The sequence below is a fragment of the Cariama cristata genome, unplaced genomic scaffold (assembly GCF_000690535.1).
Source record: "Cariama cristata isolate BGI_N322 unplaced genomic scaffold, ASM69053v1 scaffold45406, whole genome shotgun sequence".
Taxonomy (NCBI): Eukaryota; Metazoa; Chordata; class Aves; order Cariamiformes; family Cariamidae; genus Cariama; species Cariama cristata.
Window position 1 is genome coordinate 1 of NW_009623534.1, and position 18,614 is coordinate 18,614.

General features: G+C 44.0%; 1 protein-coding gene across 1 annotated transcript; it reads right to left on the bottom strand.

Moving 5' to 3' along the window:
• Positions 1-1,473: 1,473 nt before the first annotated feature.
• On the bottom strand, positions 1,474-18,025 carry LOC104155688 (ATP-binding cassette sub-family G member 2-like). The gene is made up of 15 exons (XM_009702755.1): positions 17,742-18,025; positions 17,107-17,166; positions 15,707-15,821; positions 13,167-13,319; positions 12,241-12,398; positions 10,992-11,143; positions 9,648-9,764; positions 8,536-8,801; positions 7,895-7,977; positions 7,434-7,523; positions 5,924-6,048; positions 5,402-5,556; positions 3,874-3,964; positions 2,529-2,640; positions 1,474-1,621 (listed from the first exon to the last, which is right to left on the bottom strand). Exons 1-15 carry the CDS (start codon positions 18,023-18,025, stop codon positions 1,474-1,476), a joined length of 2,109 nt encoding a protein of 702 aa, XP_009701057.1.
• Positions 18,026-18,614: the final 589 nt, after the last annotated feature.

Consider the following 18,614-nt stretch of genomic DNA (forward strand, 5'->3'; position numbering starts at 1 on the left):
TGCCGGGCCCGGCCCGCTCCCCGCCGGCTCACGCAGTAGCCGAGGCCTGACAACCCCGTACAGGACGTGCGTAGATTTGGGGCCTGGCCCTCCCCACCGCTTCTGGCCTCGTCGTGAGGGGAGGCTTCCGCTACTGCCTACGTGTCTGATGGGCGACAGCTTCAGTGGAGGGAAGAATCAAGACCAACCAACCTTCATCACAGCAGGAGGAGAAAGACAAATACCGAGATGTAAAGCGTGGCAGAAGTTTACTTTTTACCAGCTGTAAAAGGCAGTGAAGCAGCACAGAAAGAGCATGGTTTGTGCTTGATGTGGCTGCACTGTCAGTTTGATTATTTCCCTCTAATACCACGACTGAACCGTTTATTGCAAGAGCACCAGAAGCGCTTTCACACTGCAGGCCAGTTTCAAGGGCTGCTGCTAGCCTGGCCCTCACAAGCAAACACTCTAGCCTTGTGTTTGAGGATGTTTTCCTTTAGCTTAGCTGGTCCACTTGCATCTGAGGGTCTTAATGCAGCTTAAAAGCAGCTCTGCTTTTGCTAATGTGGTGAGGAGACCACTGCTGTCACACTACAGTCTGTCCTGTGGTGACTGCGGTAAGCGTTGCTGTAGTTGCCACAGCAGTGTCTCCACAGTTTTTTTCAGTCCATAGTGTAAGTAGCACTATATATAGATGGTGCAGCTAAGCATTAAGTCTGTTAAAAAGATCTTTCATTGCTAACTATACAAATTTTTATTAGAAAAAAGGAATTTCCTCCCCTCCTCTTAAGTAGTAAAAGTATTCTTTGCTATTGGTGGTGGGTTTTTTTTTGGGGGGAGGGAATTTTGTTTGTTTGTTTGTTTACAGTACAACAGTATGTATTTCTCACTCTTCTTAGATGAGATGTCTTACACCAGTGCTGTTCAGTTTTTAATCAAGCAAAAGTTGTTTCTACAAGTAGCTGCCATTGAGAAGCTACTAGAAGTATAGCTGTTCTTGCTTGGCAAGGAGCGCTCACTCCCTGTACTGACTTAAAACTCAAATGCATCTCCAACACGCTGTGAATGGTCTCTGGCTCTCCTCAGGTGTGACAGGCACTAACAAGGTAACATATCAATGCATAAATGCCATCGTCACCTTACAGCATTTGTGGAGAAGCTCATGTGTTCAAAGGAAAATGTTTCCCATTGAACATTTCCTGTATGAGTTGGCCACAGAATAATGCTTTACAATATATTGTTTGATCCATACCTAAGGAATTACAAGAATTACATTGTCTTACAAAAAATCACTTATGCAATGTACATTAATGCATTTCTGCTTAACCAAAATCATAACAAGCATGTGGAGATCATGCTCTGGAAACAAGGGGATAGGGCTCCCATCTGAAGTCCAGTAAAGTAGATTGAAATCTTTTTGCAATCTCCTGTAGGCCCTAACAAACTTTGCAGTTTTAAGACCAGAGAAGCTGCAGAACAAGGCAACGCAGGAGCCTATGTGAACTTTCTCATAAACCGGAGCTTTGAGTAGGCAATGATAATGAAGATAACAGTCATGCAGAAGAGAGCCACTATGTTTTCCCACATTGCCCAGTTGGTAGGTGCGATTCCTTGGCTGCACAGGTATGCTTCACCAGAACACCTGCAGAAAAGCATGGGGCAGAATTTAGTATTATTATGTGGTGCAAGTCTTCAGGTAGTTACTTTTATTGGTGTTCCACAAAGATTCTTCTACCCTCAACTCTGCAAAACAGGTGATGGAAATAGAGTAACTTCATAACCTATCACTAAAAAAAGCTTAAGGGACAAATCTAGATCTCTGGTTCAGTCATTTTTCAGTAGTATCCTAATTGTTGTTTATAGATAGCTGGCAATTTACGAGTAACCTCAGAACCACATTAAACCATGATAAGTACAAAAGCATTAGTTTCACACAGCAATCATTGGAGGGCCATAGCAGGGGTTTGGGGTCCAAAAGGTGTGGAAACTGCTCTAGCACTGTTCCCTGCAATTACCTCAGTTTGCCAGCCCTCTAGCATGTGTCACGAAATACTTGCATTGCTACAATTTAAGGTATTAATAGTCAAGAGTATTTCAAATGGGGCAGTAGCACTAGGAGATAGATACCTTGGCTCTCTGCTGTATCTGCAGGGAGGTTAATATTTACAAACAAGCTCTGAGGGGCTGGCATGTTTCTGATCACAGGTCTGCTGCTTCCCAACAACTTTGTGGCTGTCCACACATTGCATTTCCATTGCTAAGCGACCGTGGGGTTTGTTTAAGAAAACTGATAAGCCAGGGCTAGGTTATCAAAAATAAAATTTAATTTAGCTCATCTGCCTATTTTTAGAAGTAAAATTTCATCCCTATTTCACTCTTGGGTAATTGTGAAGTTTTACTATAGAATCCTAAAACACATTATTTTGGGACATATTATTGACTGGCCTGTGAGTAGTTATTCTATGAATAACAATTTGACATAGTCAGACTTCTCTTTAAGCAGGTCATCACAATTCAGGCCCAAGAACCACCATGAGTTAGAGACTTACATTTCTCCTGAAATATCAGGGGGACAACTGCCTGCATCTCCCACAGACACTGTAATATTTGGATTCTTCTCACCACAGAAGTAGAGATCTCTGAACTCATTCACTTGAAGAAAAAGGCAGACATCAGATTTTTACAGAGTTAGTGATATGGGGTGCTAAAACGGAAACACCTCAAAGGAACTTGATTAGAAGACATGTATCACCATTCTTAGAATTGTATGTTTATGTTCCTTTTTATTTTGAAGTTTTTTATCACTGCCTTTCTGAGGAACTGCTCCAAGTTCTACATGCAGGATGGTTTGGTGTCTGAGTCTTTGGCTTCAAAGTTACATTTCAGTGATTTAGCTATAGGTTTCTGTCTTGCCAGCTGCAAGTTCCTGTTCAACCACTTTCATCTGGGTCAATCTACTGACCCAGAAAACCATGCAGCTGCAGGCAGCCACCCCAGCACCAGCACACTGAAGTAGATAGTGCAGCCAGCCAAGGCAAGAGGGGAAGGGTTCCCTTGCACTGGCATCCTGGGCTAACTGCAATCTCAGGGGACAATTCCACATTCAGCAACACTGATAAAATATCTCAGTGGTACCTAAAAAGGTAAGGTCTCACATATATCCCACTCTCTCTGATCCTACCTTTCTCCCACTGTCAGTCAACATGGTCCTACCCACGCCACTCTGCACCAGCTCTGGCATTCATTTCACTCGTTTTTACTCAAAGGTAGGAAACTATTCCTCCCAAATAGGCTTGGCTAGGCTGAACACAGGAGATGGAAGCACAACTCCCACCTGTGACCAGTGGGTGACCTGCTGTGTCTAGTTACAGTGTTTCAAGCAGCTGCACCGTTAGCTCTCTGGTACCCCAGCTCCTTATTATTGATATGGCAGTAAGTCACATTTCACTTCAGAGGAAGCCACACTGAAGACTGAGACACGCAGGCGTTATGGTAAATCCTTTAACCAGTTGGACAGTCATTAACCTCAGACTGGCCAACCTAACAGCAGTCTCTGAAGAGGCCATATACAATATTTGACTTTATTCTAAACCATAGGGATCAACTATTCAGGCTAGGAATTAGTGCCTCCCTGGACAGCTCACTCTGCTGCTGTCCAAGCAGCACCAATTTTGTGGTACAAAGAATTTGTTCAGTCTCTGAGACTTCCACCTCTCACACAGAGATTAACTTTTGCTTCCTTTTTGGGGGTTGGCTGGTTTGTTCTTCTTTTACCATGTTCATGCAAGGAAAGAAACCAAATCTGACTTTTAAGAGACCTTAACTTATACTCAAAACCCATCCAGAAAGCAGTAGTATGGCTACATTACTCACAGTGATGCTACTTTCTACTCACAGTGAGGCCGTATCGGGGGATGCTGAAGTACTTGAGCCAGTTCAGCCAGCCCATTACAGAAGGGAGGTTTACTAATAGGCCTGAAAAGATCTGAAATAGAACATAAGAGACTAATGAGTCACAAACTCCGTTTACTGCAAACAGTGCCATTCCTGCACAGATACTGCAGTTCCCCAGCAGACGTGCACTGGGATAGATGGACCTCATACTGCTGTTAGGCCTGTGCCTACAGACATGAGGTTCAAACCTTGCAGCAGTCCCAGCCAGCTGGCCCAACAGCACACCCAAGTACTCCAGTTGAACTGCTTGCAAAGAGGTCAGAAAGGTTTTCTACATCCACATGTGAGCTAAGAAGCATGCAGGCTAACAAATTCTTACTCTGGAGGACTGTGTCTCCTATGGTACAGCTAGGCAGAGGCTAAAGGATGACTGGGAGATCAGTAAGCGGAGAAACAAGAAGGAAACCATGGGGAGCCTTAGGGGCTGTTACTGTTTCAGCTTTCTTCTCTGACTTACATCTTTTATCTGTGCTCTTTCCTGCCTGGAACAAGATTTTTTCTTTTACTTTTTAGCACAATTGGACTTCATAGCTAAACCTGATGCTTCAGGCTGTGCTTCATCACAAGTGTTTTTGTGCTTACCCTGCTATCTTTCAGGATGTGCATGTGCCATTCCTTATATACTGTGACTTAACTAAATGTACATCAGCTGCCCTTGACTACACATGCACACTTCTCACCCACAGCAAGCATTTGAAGCAGTACACTATCACTTAGCTTATTGCAATAAGTAGATTAAGTTGCAAATCAAAGAACAAGGGGTGCACTGTGGGCTCAGAATATGTACGCAGACAGCTACCAGGAATCACCTGACAGGAGGTACTTTTTACTCTAAGGTAACTTGATAGACCTCACAAGAAGTTTCATCACTAACATTATCTCTTTGGAAAAAAATTAACATCCGTCATCTACGACCAGTCAAAATTCCTTTCTCTCACTTGCTGTCTTCCTTAGAAGTCCTTGAAGAAGAGTATTGAAGTAATTTCTGGAACCTAAGGGCAATAGTGAATAAAGAAAGGGTATGCTCCTGCTAGTCCCACTGGGCAACAAAAATTAATGCAATAAAAGAAATCAATCTAAAGTTTATTTTAGGATTTTTTCCCTTTGAAATGATCTAGTTGATCACTTAGATTTCTAATACTGGAAATGCAAGGGGTTTTTTAAAATCCATTTTTGTAAGGACATTTAAAAAACAAAACAAACCAACAGTACTTTGGGGCACACTGTTCACAAAGCTCTGATGGCATCACACCTACTAAATTTCACCTGAGCAATGATTTGGCCTTTAGATTACAAGTTGGCAGAAGTACATCTTTGACTATAGTGACAATAAAATCACAGGGCTGACATGCTTCTGGGCTGTGGATTCTCAGCCTGCTTAGGGCTGGCTCAACCTGGTCCTCTCAGCCTGTCTCAGCTGCTTTCTTGCCTCCACCAAAGGAGCACACACACACCCTTACATACTTACAAGCATCAAGACAAAACAAATAGTGATGAGCAGATTTGCCACAGCCACCACATCCATCCCAGCACTGATAGCCAGAGACATGGCTGTGGCAGTGTAGGACACTAGTAGCAGGGTCAGCATGAAGAAGAAGAACCGGCTTGCAACAGCTTGGTATCCTGTCAAAAAACAGAAAAGAAAAAGTCCAGTAAACAACCACATTATGAATCCCAGAGAGGTACCCTTGGACTCCTATACGAGACAGGGAAAGCAGGAAGAAAGACGGTGTTTGGAGTTGGCAGGAGCTATGCATGCTCCAAAGGCCCAAAGAGCATTACCAAAAGATGTGGTCAAGCAAGTCCCTGTCTTAGATTGCTGGTGTCTCTGCCCCTGCCCCAGAGTCCTCCGAAGTTATGATGCCAAGCACTTAAATCAGTTGAAGGTTCAACTAGTTTCATGTTATAGATATAGGAATTAAAGTCTGGCTAAGTCAGAAATTAAATGTGTTGGAAGATGACAGGTTCAACGAAAGCATCAATTCTTTACCAATCATCCAGTAACTGATGCAAGAGAATATGATGGCTGGAGCAGTTCTCATGGGCAGTAGATCTCCTATCATCAAGGCCAGGAAGTAGGCAGACACACGGTAATATCCACTGGTGTACTGATGGCTGCGAGGACAGGAAGGAGGGGAGTTGTACAGGTTTAGAGGTTATCTAGGAAGCAGGCTCAGCACGTGTGTCTGGTTTATCCTGATTCAGTTTCTGTTCTCTCTATCACTGACTCCTTCTGTATATGCAAGTTGATTTTTTTCTCTGTGCTATCACTTCCCACTCTGTAAAGTAAGGGCTGATCTATCCCACAGGCCCTGCAGTCATACTGAGAGCCCTCCAAGGAAAGTGAATGAAAGACTATGTGACTGCTAAGTAACATATTGGGAAAAAGCTCCTAAATCTCTTTTCAAAGAGAATGATCCTTAACACAAGAGCATGGGAAAGTATTAGGCTGCTGTTAACTGGAGGAAAGCTTTATCCACAGCTAACTATAACAGCTGCTTCCAGCAGCAAAGGAATGACACCCAACAATGGGAAAACACCTTTACAACATCGACTCACCTCCAGTTCACAGGTCAATTAAATGTCATTATGATTGTTTTGCTGCTTAATGGAGCTCATAAAAAGATGCTTTAATTGGTGAGGAGCCAAAATCCCCATTGGCACAGCTGGTAAACTAAGATGGTAAGCTTAAGGGCAGACTGGCAAGGAATATCAGCGTTGGGGGAGATTCACTCCTGAGCAGCTGTTAAGGGCAATAGTAAGCTGCTCTGAGCAACCTGTGGGTGGACATGTGCATTCCAGGAACAAATCTCCAATTTCTTCTTTACTATATAGGATCTGTCCCTTGCCTTTTCATCCTATGAGCTGGAAGCTACTCCAAACTACATTTTCAACATATATATATATGTGTGTATACACATATATACACACATGTGTATATATATGTGTATATATACACGTGTGTATATAATATATATACATGCATTTACATACATACACACACGTACAAACACATATATACATACATATATATAGACAGAGAGATGCGCTTGATTATTAGGGAGCTCTTGTAAGCCAGACAGCAGCCCTCTTCATCTCAGCATCCCTTGTGAAGCTTTTCCAAAAACTCTCTCTTCATCTTTGCACAGCCTTACCACTTTAGGACCATTGCAAGACAGCATTTCAACCCTGTCAGCAAGAGGGCAGGCAGGGTTCACATGCAGACTTCAAAAACAGCTGTTACCAAAAGTGGGTAGGAAAAGCACTTCTCAATAAACTGTGACACAGCAAGCAAGCAAAATAATTTTATTTCTCCCCTCCTTCCACCACCTCTTGGCATTTCAGCTCCCTGATCTACAGACGAATTTAGCATTACTATCACAATCTGTTGTTGCAAGGGAGCAATCAAGTCTTTGGTGGAAATAATTTTGTTTAGCCTGTAAGATACGCCCCCTGCCTCACTCCAGGGTATGATACAGTCTAAGTGCCTCACTACTTACATAAATAGTTTCTTGTCTCTGATGAACAGCTCAATTGCAGAGACACTGGAAAAACACTGGTTTGTGGTGACAAAAAACAAAGATCCAACCCTAGAAGGCAAAACAGAACTGTCAAAAAGTGAGGAAACAGCGTAGATCAACACTGGCAGCCTCAGACATCAAGTCAGTGCTTTTCTGTCTCTGTTCACAGAATGGAGATATTTAATTGTGCTAATGTAGATCTCAGCTGTAAAACCAGGTTTATTCGTTTATCTTCCCTTTCACCTCTCCTTTGTACATATGTGCGAGCCCGACAGAACTGCGGTTCCTTTAGGACCTCCAGCAATGCTATGCTGCAGTGCATTGAGGCTTCTAAACCCAACCCTCCTTTGTGGTCCAAGTGGATCCCAAGGCCTTCCCTGTGGCTGAAACCTGTCTGCTACAGATAGAAAAATGAGCAAAGCTGTGGCTTTCCAACTTACCGATTCTGAATACCACTTCGATCCAATTTTACACCGAAAAAAATAGCACCCACAACCAAGGCTAGAGTTATGGTCACTGCAATCTAGAAGTGGAAAGATGAAAAGGAAAAGGGAGTCCTTCAGGTAAGTAAATAGGGACAAGCTTATTCCTAAGGCATATGCAGGGTTTAAGGTTCATGTCTGCCTAAAACTTTGCTGTTGTGTGTCAGTGTACACCTATTACACAGACAATTAAAAGCCTTATGGCAAATTTTTCAAGTTTATCTTCTTCGCTTCTCTCCTTCCTCTGATCTTTGGCTGGAAAAGGTTAGTAGAAGCACACTCAAAGAATAACCCAGTTTAAAATTTTAAGTGAGGCACAAAATTAACATCACCCTAGAAGCTCGCCATGGGAACCAGAGAATGGGGCATTTCCCCCCCACTCCCCAGTCTTCAGTGCAGTAGTCCTTCTGCTAAACTAAAATGGAGATTTTTTCCAAAGGCAACAGAGGTAGCTGGGCATCTCACGCCACTTAAGTGGCAGTGGCACAGGACTTTCCTGTTTCCCTAGCTGCCTTTTAAAACAAAAGTCTGTTCTACAAACTGCAGATTTCAGGACTGAGAGCAGAGGAAATCTGAGACTTTTAGCAGTTGTTACCTACTTGTGCAATGGAGGCCTGTGGGTTCCTGATGAGGTTTTTCAGGGAACGCTTGGATACCCAGTACAGCTGGGTGAGGAATCCATTTGCATAGGTAATCTCATGCCCCTGCTTGGATACTCTCTGCTTGCTTCCCCGTCCAAGCTCTACTTTTGCCAGTGCTTCCCTTGTACTCTGATACAGGCTGGAGTTGAGATATTTCTCGTGCAGCACATCTACCACACTGCTGTCCACGTTATCTTCTGCCACTCCATTTTCAATTCTTACCTCTGAGTGTGAAAGACAAGGTATGGCTTGTGATTCCCCATGAACCCTACCTTGACACATGGCCCATCAACATGCTCAGCCACTTTGGAGGCTGAATAAAAAAAACAGGAATGCTCAGAGAATTTGAATTGATCAAGCCTTAGCTCTGAGCTTAAGAGGCAAGCTTGAGTGAGGCAGTTTTCCTACAGTTTTAATTGAACCTAGCTAATCTGCCCATTCTTTGTAGTATAAAAATTCCCATGTTCTTAGAATGAAGCACCAGAAAGCCTTTGTTTCACTGAATTTTAGGGAAATCAATGTTTGCTCTGATCCATTTCCCCATCCCCCAAAAACACCATTATGAAAATGTTCCCTTATAATCCTTCAGTCACAGATATGCTACAGCATCCCCAAACAAATATTTCCCAACATTTCACTCACTATATTGTTAGAGAATTTGTTCTCTAATTTAGTTCCAATCTTTGCCACCAACCTGTAAATCCATTACTCCTTAGCCTATCTACCCTGTCTTCTCTGCAGCAGCCTCTTACGTGACTGAAAACTTCTGTCTTCTGTCAGCTGTCTCTTGAGACTAAGCAATTCTAGTTTTTCAGTCTTTCCCACACAGGTTTTGTAAATTACTGATACTTATCACTGCTCTCCTATATTACTGAAGGAAGAAAAAAAAAACCTTTTAAAAGTTTTCTGAGCTCTTTAAAGAAGCCCAATCAAAGTATACTAGTAGGAAAAATAAAAAGATAACGAAGTGCCCTTAGACTGGAGAAAACCCAAATAATAAAAGCTTGCCATCACCACATGCAACTTCCCTTCTACACCAGCCAACAGTGGATTTCTCCTTCACAATTTACCTTTTCCTGTGTCCACAAGTGTGTGATCTTCCTTGGTTGCTCCCACAGCAGTTGAATCACCATTTATGATATCAAGGAAGAAGTCAGCTGGATTGTTGAAGGGTTCACATTCATATCCTTAAAAAAAAAACAAATAACAAACAACACAAAAAAACCCACATATGCAACATGTTTGTATTGCACAGAGCATAGCTTGGAAGGTCAGGTCTAATATTATATTCCTCTTCCACAACCCTGTTACAGGAAAACTTCACTGCTTTCCATAAGTATTAGTTTACAGCAGTAGAATGGACAGGATTTAGGAGACTGTGAATCCAAGGTTTCCTTACAGAGCTTCAAAATTGCTTATTCTCCACTGATTTTAGGTGAGGAGAAATCTGTAACTTGCTTCTACACAGCTCAGTATGGACAACTTGCCTCCTTCCCAGTGCTGTTCCATCACAACCCACTCTGAAAGACGCACAGTTCCTCAGTAGAGGTTGCTGGATGTCTGCTCTACAGCCTCAGATGCTTGCTCTAGAAGCTCAACTCTTGCTTGTGTTTCCTTGATCACAAGGAAGAGGAAGGGCTGTCCAAGAGCAGCTTCTTATGATATGGTTCTAGCTATGGGATGAGGGGGAAGGAAAAAAAAAACAAAAAAACACCAAGGATGCTTATTCTATAGCATTCCTGTGAGAAAGGCAGTGAGGTGGGATGCTAACAGGAGTAGAAGTAGTGAGATTGGTTGAAGCATCTCCCTTAAAGCCAAAGAAAGCTTACAATCCAATGTGTCCGAGGCTTCAACTAGACTAGATTGGAAATTCACTCCACATTCTCTGTCCATTACAGTCAGAAACCCTCACCCTGCTTACTTGGAGAGGAGGCAGCCACCCAACAGTGCAATTATTAACTCATCTTAAGACATACCATGATTTTTCCTTCTTGGTCACCCGACTGCATTCAGCCTAGAGCAGATTCTCTGATCAGCCCCTACAGATTGCTGCCAATATGCAGGCTGTGGTTCAGAACCCACTGGGTCTACAATCTAGGCCTGGTGGAACTACAAGCATCACCTTGTCTGTTGTGCATCATGTGTCTAAATGTCCAAGCGATTCTGGGTTTTTGTCCTGATGCAAGGCAAAACAAAGGCAGGGGAGAGCCATGCTCTGTTGTCTGAAAAATTTCAGGTTTATAGTTTTGGTTTTTTTCCTGTTCTAACATAACACTGTTCAGACTGTACGTGTGCAGCCTCTAGTATTCTAGTGATAAACCAGCACAGGACTGTTGTCCAGTGCTAGGGTAAGAATGTACCCACAGATTAAACTCATTAGCCAGTTGCCTTTGCTCTTGGCACAGAAGACTTACCAATAGAACTAAAGTACTCCAGGGCCTGCTTCGCAGGACCATGGTACAGCACCTTTCCCAAAGCTAGTAATGTCAGACTGTCAAATAGCTTGAATATGGAATAGCGGGGCTGATGGATGGAAAATATGATGGTTCGCCCTCTTCTTGAGAGCCTGAAATAGAAGGGAAACATCTCTGAAATACACCACATTTTGCATTTTAGAAAGGTCATGTTAACCCAAGCAAAAAACAAGTATCCAAATCCAAGACAAATACTTGTCAACTTCTCAGGGTCTTGACCCAGAAAAGCTGTAGTTCCCCCTTCTCTGTCACTATGTTAGATCCTGCCTGCAAGCCCTTCAAGACAGCACCCTTCATTACAAGAGATCATCATTGCAGTCCAGGTAGACAAAGTATGATGTCTGTAGCTAGCAACGGTTGAGGCAATAGCTGTGTATAAACCCTCCTTACATGTTTTCTATACCAGGCTTCAACTTGATGAACTGGAATGGTCCTTCTGCACACAAGGGCAGTACCAGGCTTTACATAGCAGGCTGTGGAAGTCTGGCCAGCTGAGACTTCTCTTTACTCTTCTGCTGAAGATTTAATCTCTAGAAAAGTCAAAACTAGTTTACCTTCAGATTTGTCAGACGCTCTTTCAAGTGCTTTAGCACTGATGCACAAGTATCCTCACTGATCAAAGACCTCTATCTACAAACAGCAGAGCAAAATGTCCCCCGAAGCAAAACCAGATAATGTGCTAAAACCCAGGAGGAGGGTTAGGAACTCATTCTCATTAAATAAGCCTTGTTTGGTCCTCTTTGTACCAGAAGAAAGTTCATTTCCAAAACATAGGAGATGAAGGTAAACACTGAGGGTAAATCTGCAAGTGAAGTCTGATCTGAGTTCAAGGCTGTTGCCAGAGTGGAGGAAGAGACTTTGTAATAGACTCAGCTGGAAGGCCAAGAAATTATTATTGCAAGGCCTGACCTCCCAGTCCACCCCTCTCTGTGGCAAAGCAAAGCTGTCCAAGCTACATCTGTTTTTTGGGCTCCAATCCAATGCTCGCTGGGGAAGGATTCCCATTAACTTCAAAAGGCTTTGGACAAGACCCAAATAAATAATTTACTACCACTTCTGAGTGTATTTGTCTAGCTTTTCTTTTTTTAAAAAAAAGAGCACTGTAGCTACTCAGTCGTAACAGCATTCCTTTCTCTACTAATGAGCTGATAACAAAATTGCAGCAGGGCCCTGAACAACTGACTCTTACTTCTTCAAGAGGATGAGGACTGCATTGGCTGTGCTGGCATCAAGGCCAGTTGTTGGCTCATCCAGAAAAAGGACTGGTGGCTCTGTAATGAGCTCCATCCCAATGTTGGTTCTCTTCCGTTCGCCTCCAGACACTCCCCGGATCAATTCGGTTCCTACCTAGAAGCAGAAGAAATCAGGTATTTGCAACAAGACGTAGTCAGTACACACTCTGGAGTTCAGGGCTCTCCACACCCAGCAGCCCTGTTCATTTTCAGAATCCCACTAGTGAACTCTAGGGCCAGCAGCAGATGATGAGTCTGACTCAGTGTGAGGGACTGTGTAGCAGTAAGCAGAGCCTGATTTTCAGAGGTAGCAGGCACCATATGACTTCAGGGAACAAGGATGACACTGCCAAAGAAGAGCCAGAAGGTGGCTACAGCAGTCAGAGTCATTGGTGTTCAGGGATGCCTTTTGTTGGTAGCTCGCCTGCTGCTCAAGTAAGAGTGGCGCAAGTAAAGTAAAAGTAAAGCAAGAGTAAAAATGTTGCTGGGAGGAACAAGCTCTTCACAGAACTTCTCCATCACAGCCCAGCTTTCCATCCCTCACAGCTTTCAGCACTGTAAAAACAACTTCCCTGTCTTGTCCCACAAAGCCCAGAAGTGACTGAGCAGCTTTCCAAGGTGCAATGACTAGGTGACTTTTTGTCCCCTGAATTTATACAGGATGCTGGACATGGTCCAAAATATTCCCTTTTTGGTAGCAAATACACATACCTCTTTCCAAGGTACCTCCTCAGCTGGAGACTGATTTCTTGTGTGCAGTATGGTTTAGTCAGGTTCCTGCTTAGCTTGGTGCAGCTGTGCTACGTACACCATACTGCCCAGAGTCAAGTAGTTCAGTTTCCAGAGGTAATATGATTTCTGAGAAAGATATTCCACTGCTCACCTTAGCATCAGCCACTTTGCTTAATCCCAGCTCGCTGATTATCTGGGTGACTCGCTCTTCCTTCTCTTTAACACCGATGGAGCTGGGGAGTCTCAGGGCAGCAGAGAAGTGCAGGTTCTCCCTCACTGTCATTGTGCCCATGACAACATCATCCTGAAAGCAGTACAAATGGACAGTTGGAAAGCCTCCTTCTCAGCTACCTGACTGGGCACCAGAGTCTCTGTAAAGACTGTTGCTGGATAAGCTGTTTGTGGACCACAGTGGAAACTGGACTGAGAGACAACCTCTGCTTCAAAACTTACATGACACAAAATTCAAGGTCACTCAGTAGCAGTCAAGGGGAGAATGCAGCTCTGCAGGTTCCCAGCTTACACCAAGCACCACCTCAGCCTGCTTTCAGGCTCAGGAGTTCAAGTGCAGACAGTACCATTTGGTACCGCACGTGCATTTTCCTTACGAGCCAAAGAGAGGCAGGGCAGGTAGCTGGTTTTGAAAAAAGTTGAACTTCTTCCAGTCCAGCTGAAGCCAATGGACATTGCTAGTGCTCAATATTCAAGGTAGAGACACTCAGGGAGTCATCCAAGTCAGCTCTTTTCCTGGTAACAAGCCATATCCTGCTGTGGTCCAGAGCACCTGCCGAGTTCAGCTGCCAACAAGGAGCTCTCCCCAGCTCCTCACTGGCAGCAGCTCCTCAGAGAAACAAGAATATTGCACCAAGATGCTCCTGATTTTTTCCATGTCTCAACTATCTATAACTCTTGGGCACAGGACCTTATTCTAGGGGCTACCTCTTTAGAAAAGCTTCAACAGTCATGTGCATTTTGAGTAAGAATCAAATCTATCCAGTTGACTAAACATCTGAGCAGCCTACACCAACCTGTAACAACCATGAGCTAAGCAGTTGATGTCAGGTCCATCCAGAGCTCCATGCCTCTCCATCACCACTGCTTTGATATTTGAGCCAATTCTGCATCCCACCATATGATGGGAGAAGGGCTGCAACACTGGGCAGCTGCTGAGAAACGCACCTGTTAATCAGGCACCTTTCAAATCTAGTGCCTTTTTGGAAGATACAGCCCCTAAGCTGCAGGGCAGCAGATTCTTGCCTGCTTTGGGATTCCTTCCACATCAGATGTAGTTGATCAGCAGCACAAAGGATGCGCCAGCCAACCATCTTTGGCACTGGAGTTAACAGAGGAAGACTGAATGTGCTGCTGTGCTAAACAAGTATGTGACATTACTCAGGGTGTAGTGTTATGATAAACTGGCTTTGCTGCCAAAGCTGGTTTAAGAATTTCCTACCATCACTTCCCTCCCCGCACACCCTCAGTCTCTCACCCTAGCCTCCCATTCCCTATCCTCAGATTCATCAATACAACTATTTGGTCACCATGTTGGAAACTAAACTGTGAATTTAAGCTACCTTAATACCAAATGTAACAAACTGTGGCGTGGCACCCTCTCTCACAAGGCACGAATGGAGAGACCACCAGCAGTTTTATAGGGATAACACATGACTTAGTATGCCTATATGCTCATCTGCATAAAACTGACCCTGTAAGGATGTATGTATTTATGTATTTAGGCTCTAAGTATTGTTTGTAGTCTTTGAGCCATCTTTCTTGATCTAGGGAGCATGGAGGGGGGGGGAAGGGGAAAGACCATTTAATGTCTCACCTAGTTGCCTATCATTTTAAGATTAAGTTTGGTTGCATTGGGCATTTGAGAGACAAATGTCTCAAACTGGGACCACTTGCAAGAAACTTCCTGGCTATTCATGAAACACCAAGGATTTGGGGATCTTTGACCTGCAAGATCAAGACTTAGCATCAGTCTCATCACATGCACCCTCCCAGAGCCCCCCAGATGGCAGCTTTCAGAAAAGCTGCCTATTTCACATCTGCCTGCAGTCAGAAGCCTGGATGGTTTCCAGATTTGGCTGTGCATATGGCTGCCAAGAATCCCCTTCTCCTTAACTCTCCCAGGGCTTTGAGGGTCTATTATTGGTCCAGGCCTCCACCCACTTCCGCAGATTCAGCTGGCTTTTCCTGTCTCCAAGTGGAATGAAGCTCTGTCCCAGCCAGCCAGAATCAGGGGAAGAACAGCAGGGATCTATTTACTTCCTAGAATTATTGTCCGATAGCTTGAAGGTACTTCTGCCAGCTAGAACTGCTTCTGAGTTTTACAACAAGAGATTTTGGGTGTTGTGGGTTTTTTCCTCACCTTTTTATTTTTTTTTTAAACCCTTGCTAGTACTTTAGGACAGAGCGCAGAGAAGCAGCCACAGTGGCCCAGTGGTTTGGGAATCCATGTGGCTTTGGAAAAACAAACACTTCCATGCTTGACTTGGTTGGAGTAACAGTTTGATCCTCTTGTCTTCTGTGTCCCAGGAAAATACTAAATACTGTAACATTTGAGTTGTCAAATTAGATTCTGCGGGGGTCATCAAAAATTACGTAACCTTGTAGTTCATGCTTTGCTCATTTATGCGGTCTTCCATCTTAAGGGCTCCAAGGCTCCCACTGAAGGCAGTTACTCACCTGCACAACGTATCCTGAGATGCACTTGAAATTTGGAGGTTGTGGGATGCCATCTATAAGCACTTCTCCAGACAGGCCTGATGGGTCCTTTCTGGCAGCCAGCACATCTAGGAGACTGCAGACAAACACAAGGCATTAGGTTTTGCTATAACAGCTGCTTTTACCTTTGGATAAGTACCACAGTCAGGATTGCAGTTACAGCCTGCTAACGGCATCCTGCAAACCAAAGGGCACAGAAAGGGGCTGCTTCTACTCTGAGGGCTTTAGCTCTTTGTACAGAAAGCCTGGTGCAGATACAGGATTTTCCAGCATAAGGCGTGCCACAGCAGTATGGTAGTATACAGACCCTCACAATTCACAGCAGTCAACCCCCTACAGACATAAACTCAGTTTCCGTATTAACAGCTAACCTCAAATGCACAGAGAAAAAAGCACCCTGCTGAGTAGCTGCAGTCTGCTCTCCAGCCAGGGGAGCATAGAAGTAACTACTTTGATCTCAAGGAAATTAATCCAAATAGGTATAAAAAAGACTAGAGTTAAGATTAATTCTATAAAGTAATTTTGTTTTGACATATCACTGGATTCTCCTTACTGCCAATCAGAGGCCAGCCTGCTAGCTAAGTAGACACCTCCCTGATGAAGTGCTGCTCTTGAAAACATCCTGATTAGCCAGCAGTCTCCTTAGAAAGGAAGATCAAGGGTCACCACAAAGACACACCTGTGTGACCCTTGGCCATATTTGCCAGTCTCTGACATTCTCAAAGGCAGAGAGTGACAAAGAGCTCTCTTACCATGGTTTTACAGGAGAGAAAACAGCATCAGCACTGGTTGGAGATAGTTTGCATGGTATTTCTCTGTGCTGTCATCCAAAGAACTCAAGCACGTGTGCACCCCTACCACCAGGCCACAGCCAAGTTGGGTGAGGATCCAGAGCATCCTACAGACTGACATTACACCATATTCCTGTCAGTTGTCAGAGAGGGGTTTGGCCTAGCATCTTCAAGGAAGTTTTGCTGCCGTGACTTCACAGGGAATGACATATCTCCTGCCCTAAGGGAGTTTGCACCCCTTCCCCACCCCATTACAAGTCTAGGACAAAGCCTACACCTGAGCTCCAGTCACCCCAGTTCAGCCTGGTATCTTAACTCAGGCCAACACCAAAGGTAACTGCAGTAATATAGACCACCAATTCGAGCAGATGAGGGGTGTGACACCACTGCAGAACAAGAACTCCAGCAAAGCTGATAGAGGGACATGAGGTCAAACTGCATCACCAGAATTCTCACAGGCATGCAAAAGTCTGAGCCAGCAGACCCCTCACATCTCCCCCAACCCTCAGAACCCCGAATTCTCTTTGAACAGCTGACTGTCGGTTTGAAGGGGCAGAAGAAAGTACTTACGAAGATTTACCACTCCCTGTTGGCCCCAGGATAGCATTCAAGCCTGGCTTCATAATGCCACTGGAAGAAGGAAAGAGTTATTTCCAAATGGAGGACTGTTCACATGCAGCTCATAGTAGAGGTAAGGTGTAAACAAAATGCTGTTGAAAGGAAAACTTAGAGATTATTAAAAACTTCTCCTTAAATCTGAAATCAAGCATTTTTCCTTTCTTGTCCCAGGCTGCCAGTCAGAACAGAACCAGAGCTGGACATAAAAAGCAATCTACAAAAGACAGAAATTAAGTGTCTACCCTACTGAGCTGTGTCTTGAAAAGAAGAAACAACTGCTCTCTGCTGCTCATTTCCTCTGACTGCATCTTGAACCCTAGTTAAGGGAACCCTCAGATCATCTGGCAGAATAGTTCACACAAGTTTGGTCCTAATTTGCACGGATCAATAACTGAAACTGCTCCAGCTATATCCCGGCTATTTTGTTTAAAACCAAATTAGAAAGTGCTCACATGAACTGTGGACTGGCAAGAGGGTAGTCATTTCTTTACCAGCACAGCTGGGTCTGGAAGGTGACATTGAGGTCACTGATTCACAGCAGTAGATTAATTCCTACCCTCTGGTATTTTATTTAAGAAAGAACTTACTAAACATTATGAAGGATCTTCTTTTCCACAGTTTTCCGTTTACATAGGAATCCACTGGACTGCTTAACCGAGTACTGGATGTTATGGAAACTCACAACAGAGCCCCGAGGGGATCGGAGGGACTCTTGTGTTGGAAGAGAACGTTGAAAATTGCCTGCTCCTTCCTCTTCCACAGAAATAATGCTGTGATCAAACGTGTCTGCCATCACGTCCTTGTGACACAGGTCAAGCTCTACTGCGTGGAGTTTTTTGAGGTCACTACTGTTGTTTTGAGCAGTTCCCATCTGTTGAGACAAAGAACACAAAAACATGCAGGGAAGGAGACCTGCAAGCAAAGATTTCTGCAGAAAGTGTCTTGGAAAAGCAAGTTCATGCACACCACACCAATCCTTACACGTGCCAAGTTTCCAAAAGGATGGACATCCGCACTGGAAGACATCCAGGAGTCCCCAAAGGCATGGAAACCCACAGATTTAGAACAATACACACAGTCTTTAAGAACGAGACATGTATGTTCTTGAAATGTCAAAGAGCATCTAATGAGGTAAAAACCAAGCCCGCCTGTGATGGTCACTGTCCTGCTCAACACAGTGGGGACTACAAGTGCAAGCTGCTACCACTTAAGCTAAAGAGACTCAAGCTCCTGTCCTTCAGGTGTAACATGCTTACCCCCCCTCACACCCCCACAAACCCAGCAGAGAAAACCTTTTAATGAATCTATATGAAGAACCACAGGACAAAAATCACTTGTGCTTATGAAAATGAAAGCCAGTCACATGCACCTTGTTTGCTGGCACAAGTTTGTTTCAGAGACACCAATGCAATTAAAATAACACTTACACATGCTGCTTATCATGTTTCGGTCACACCAGT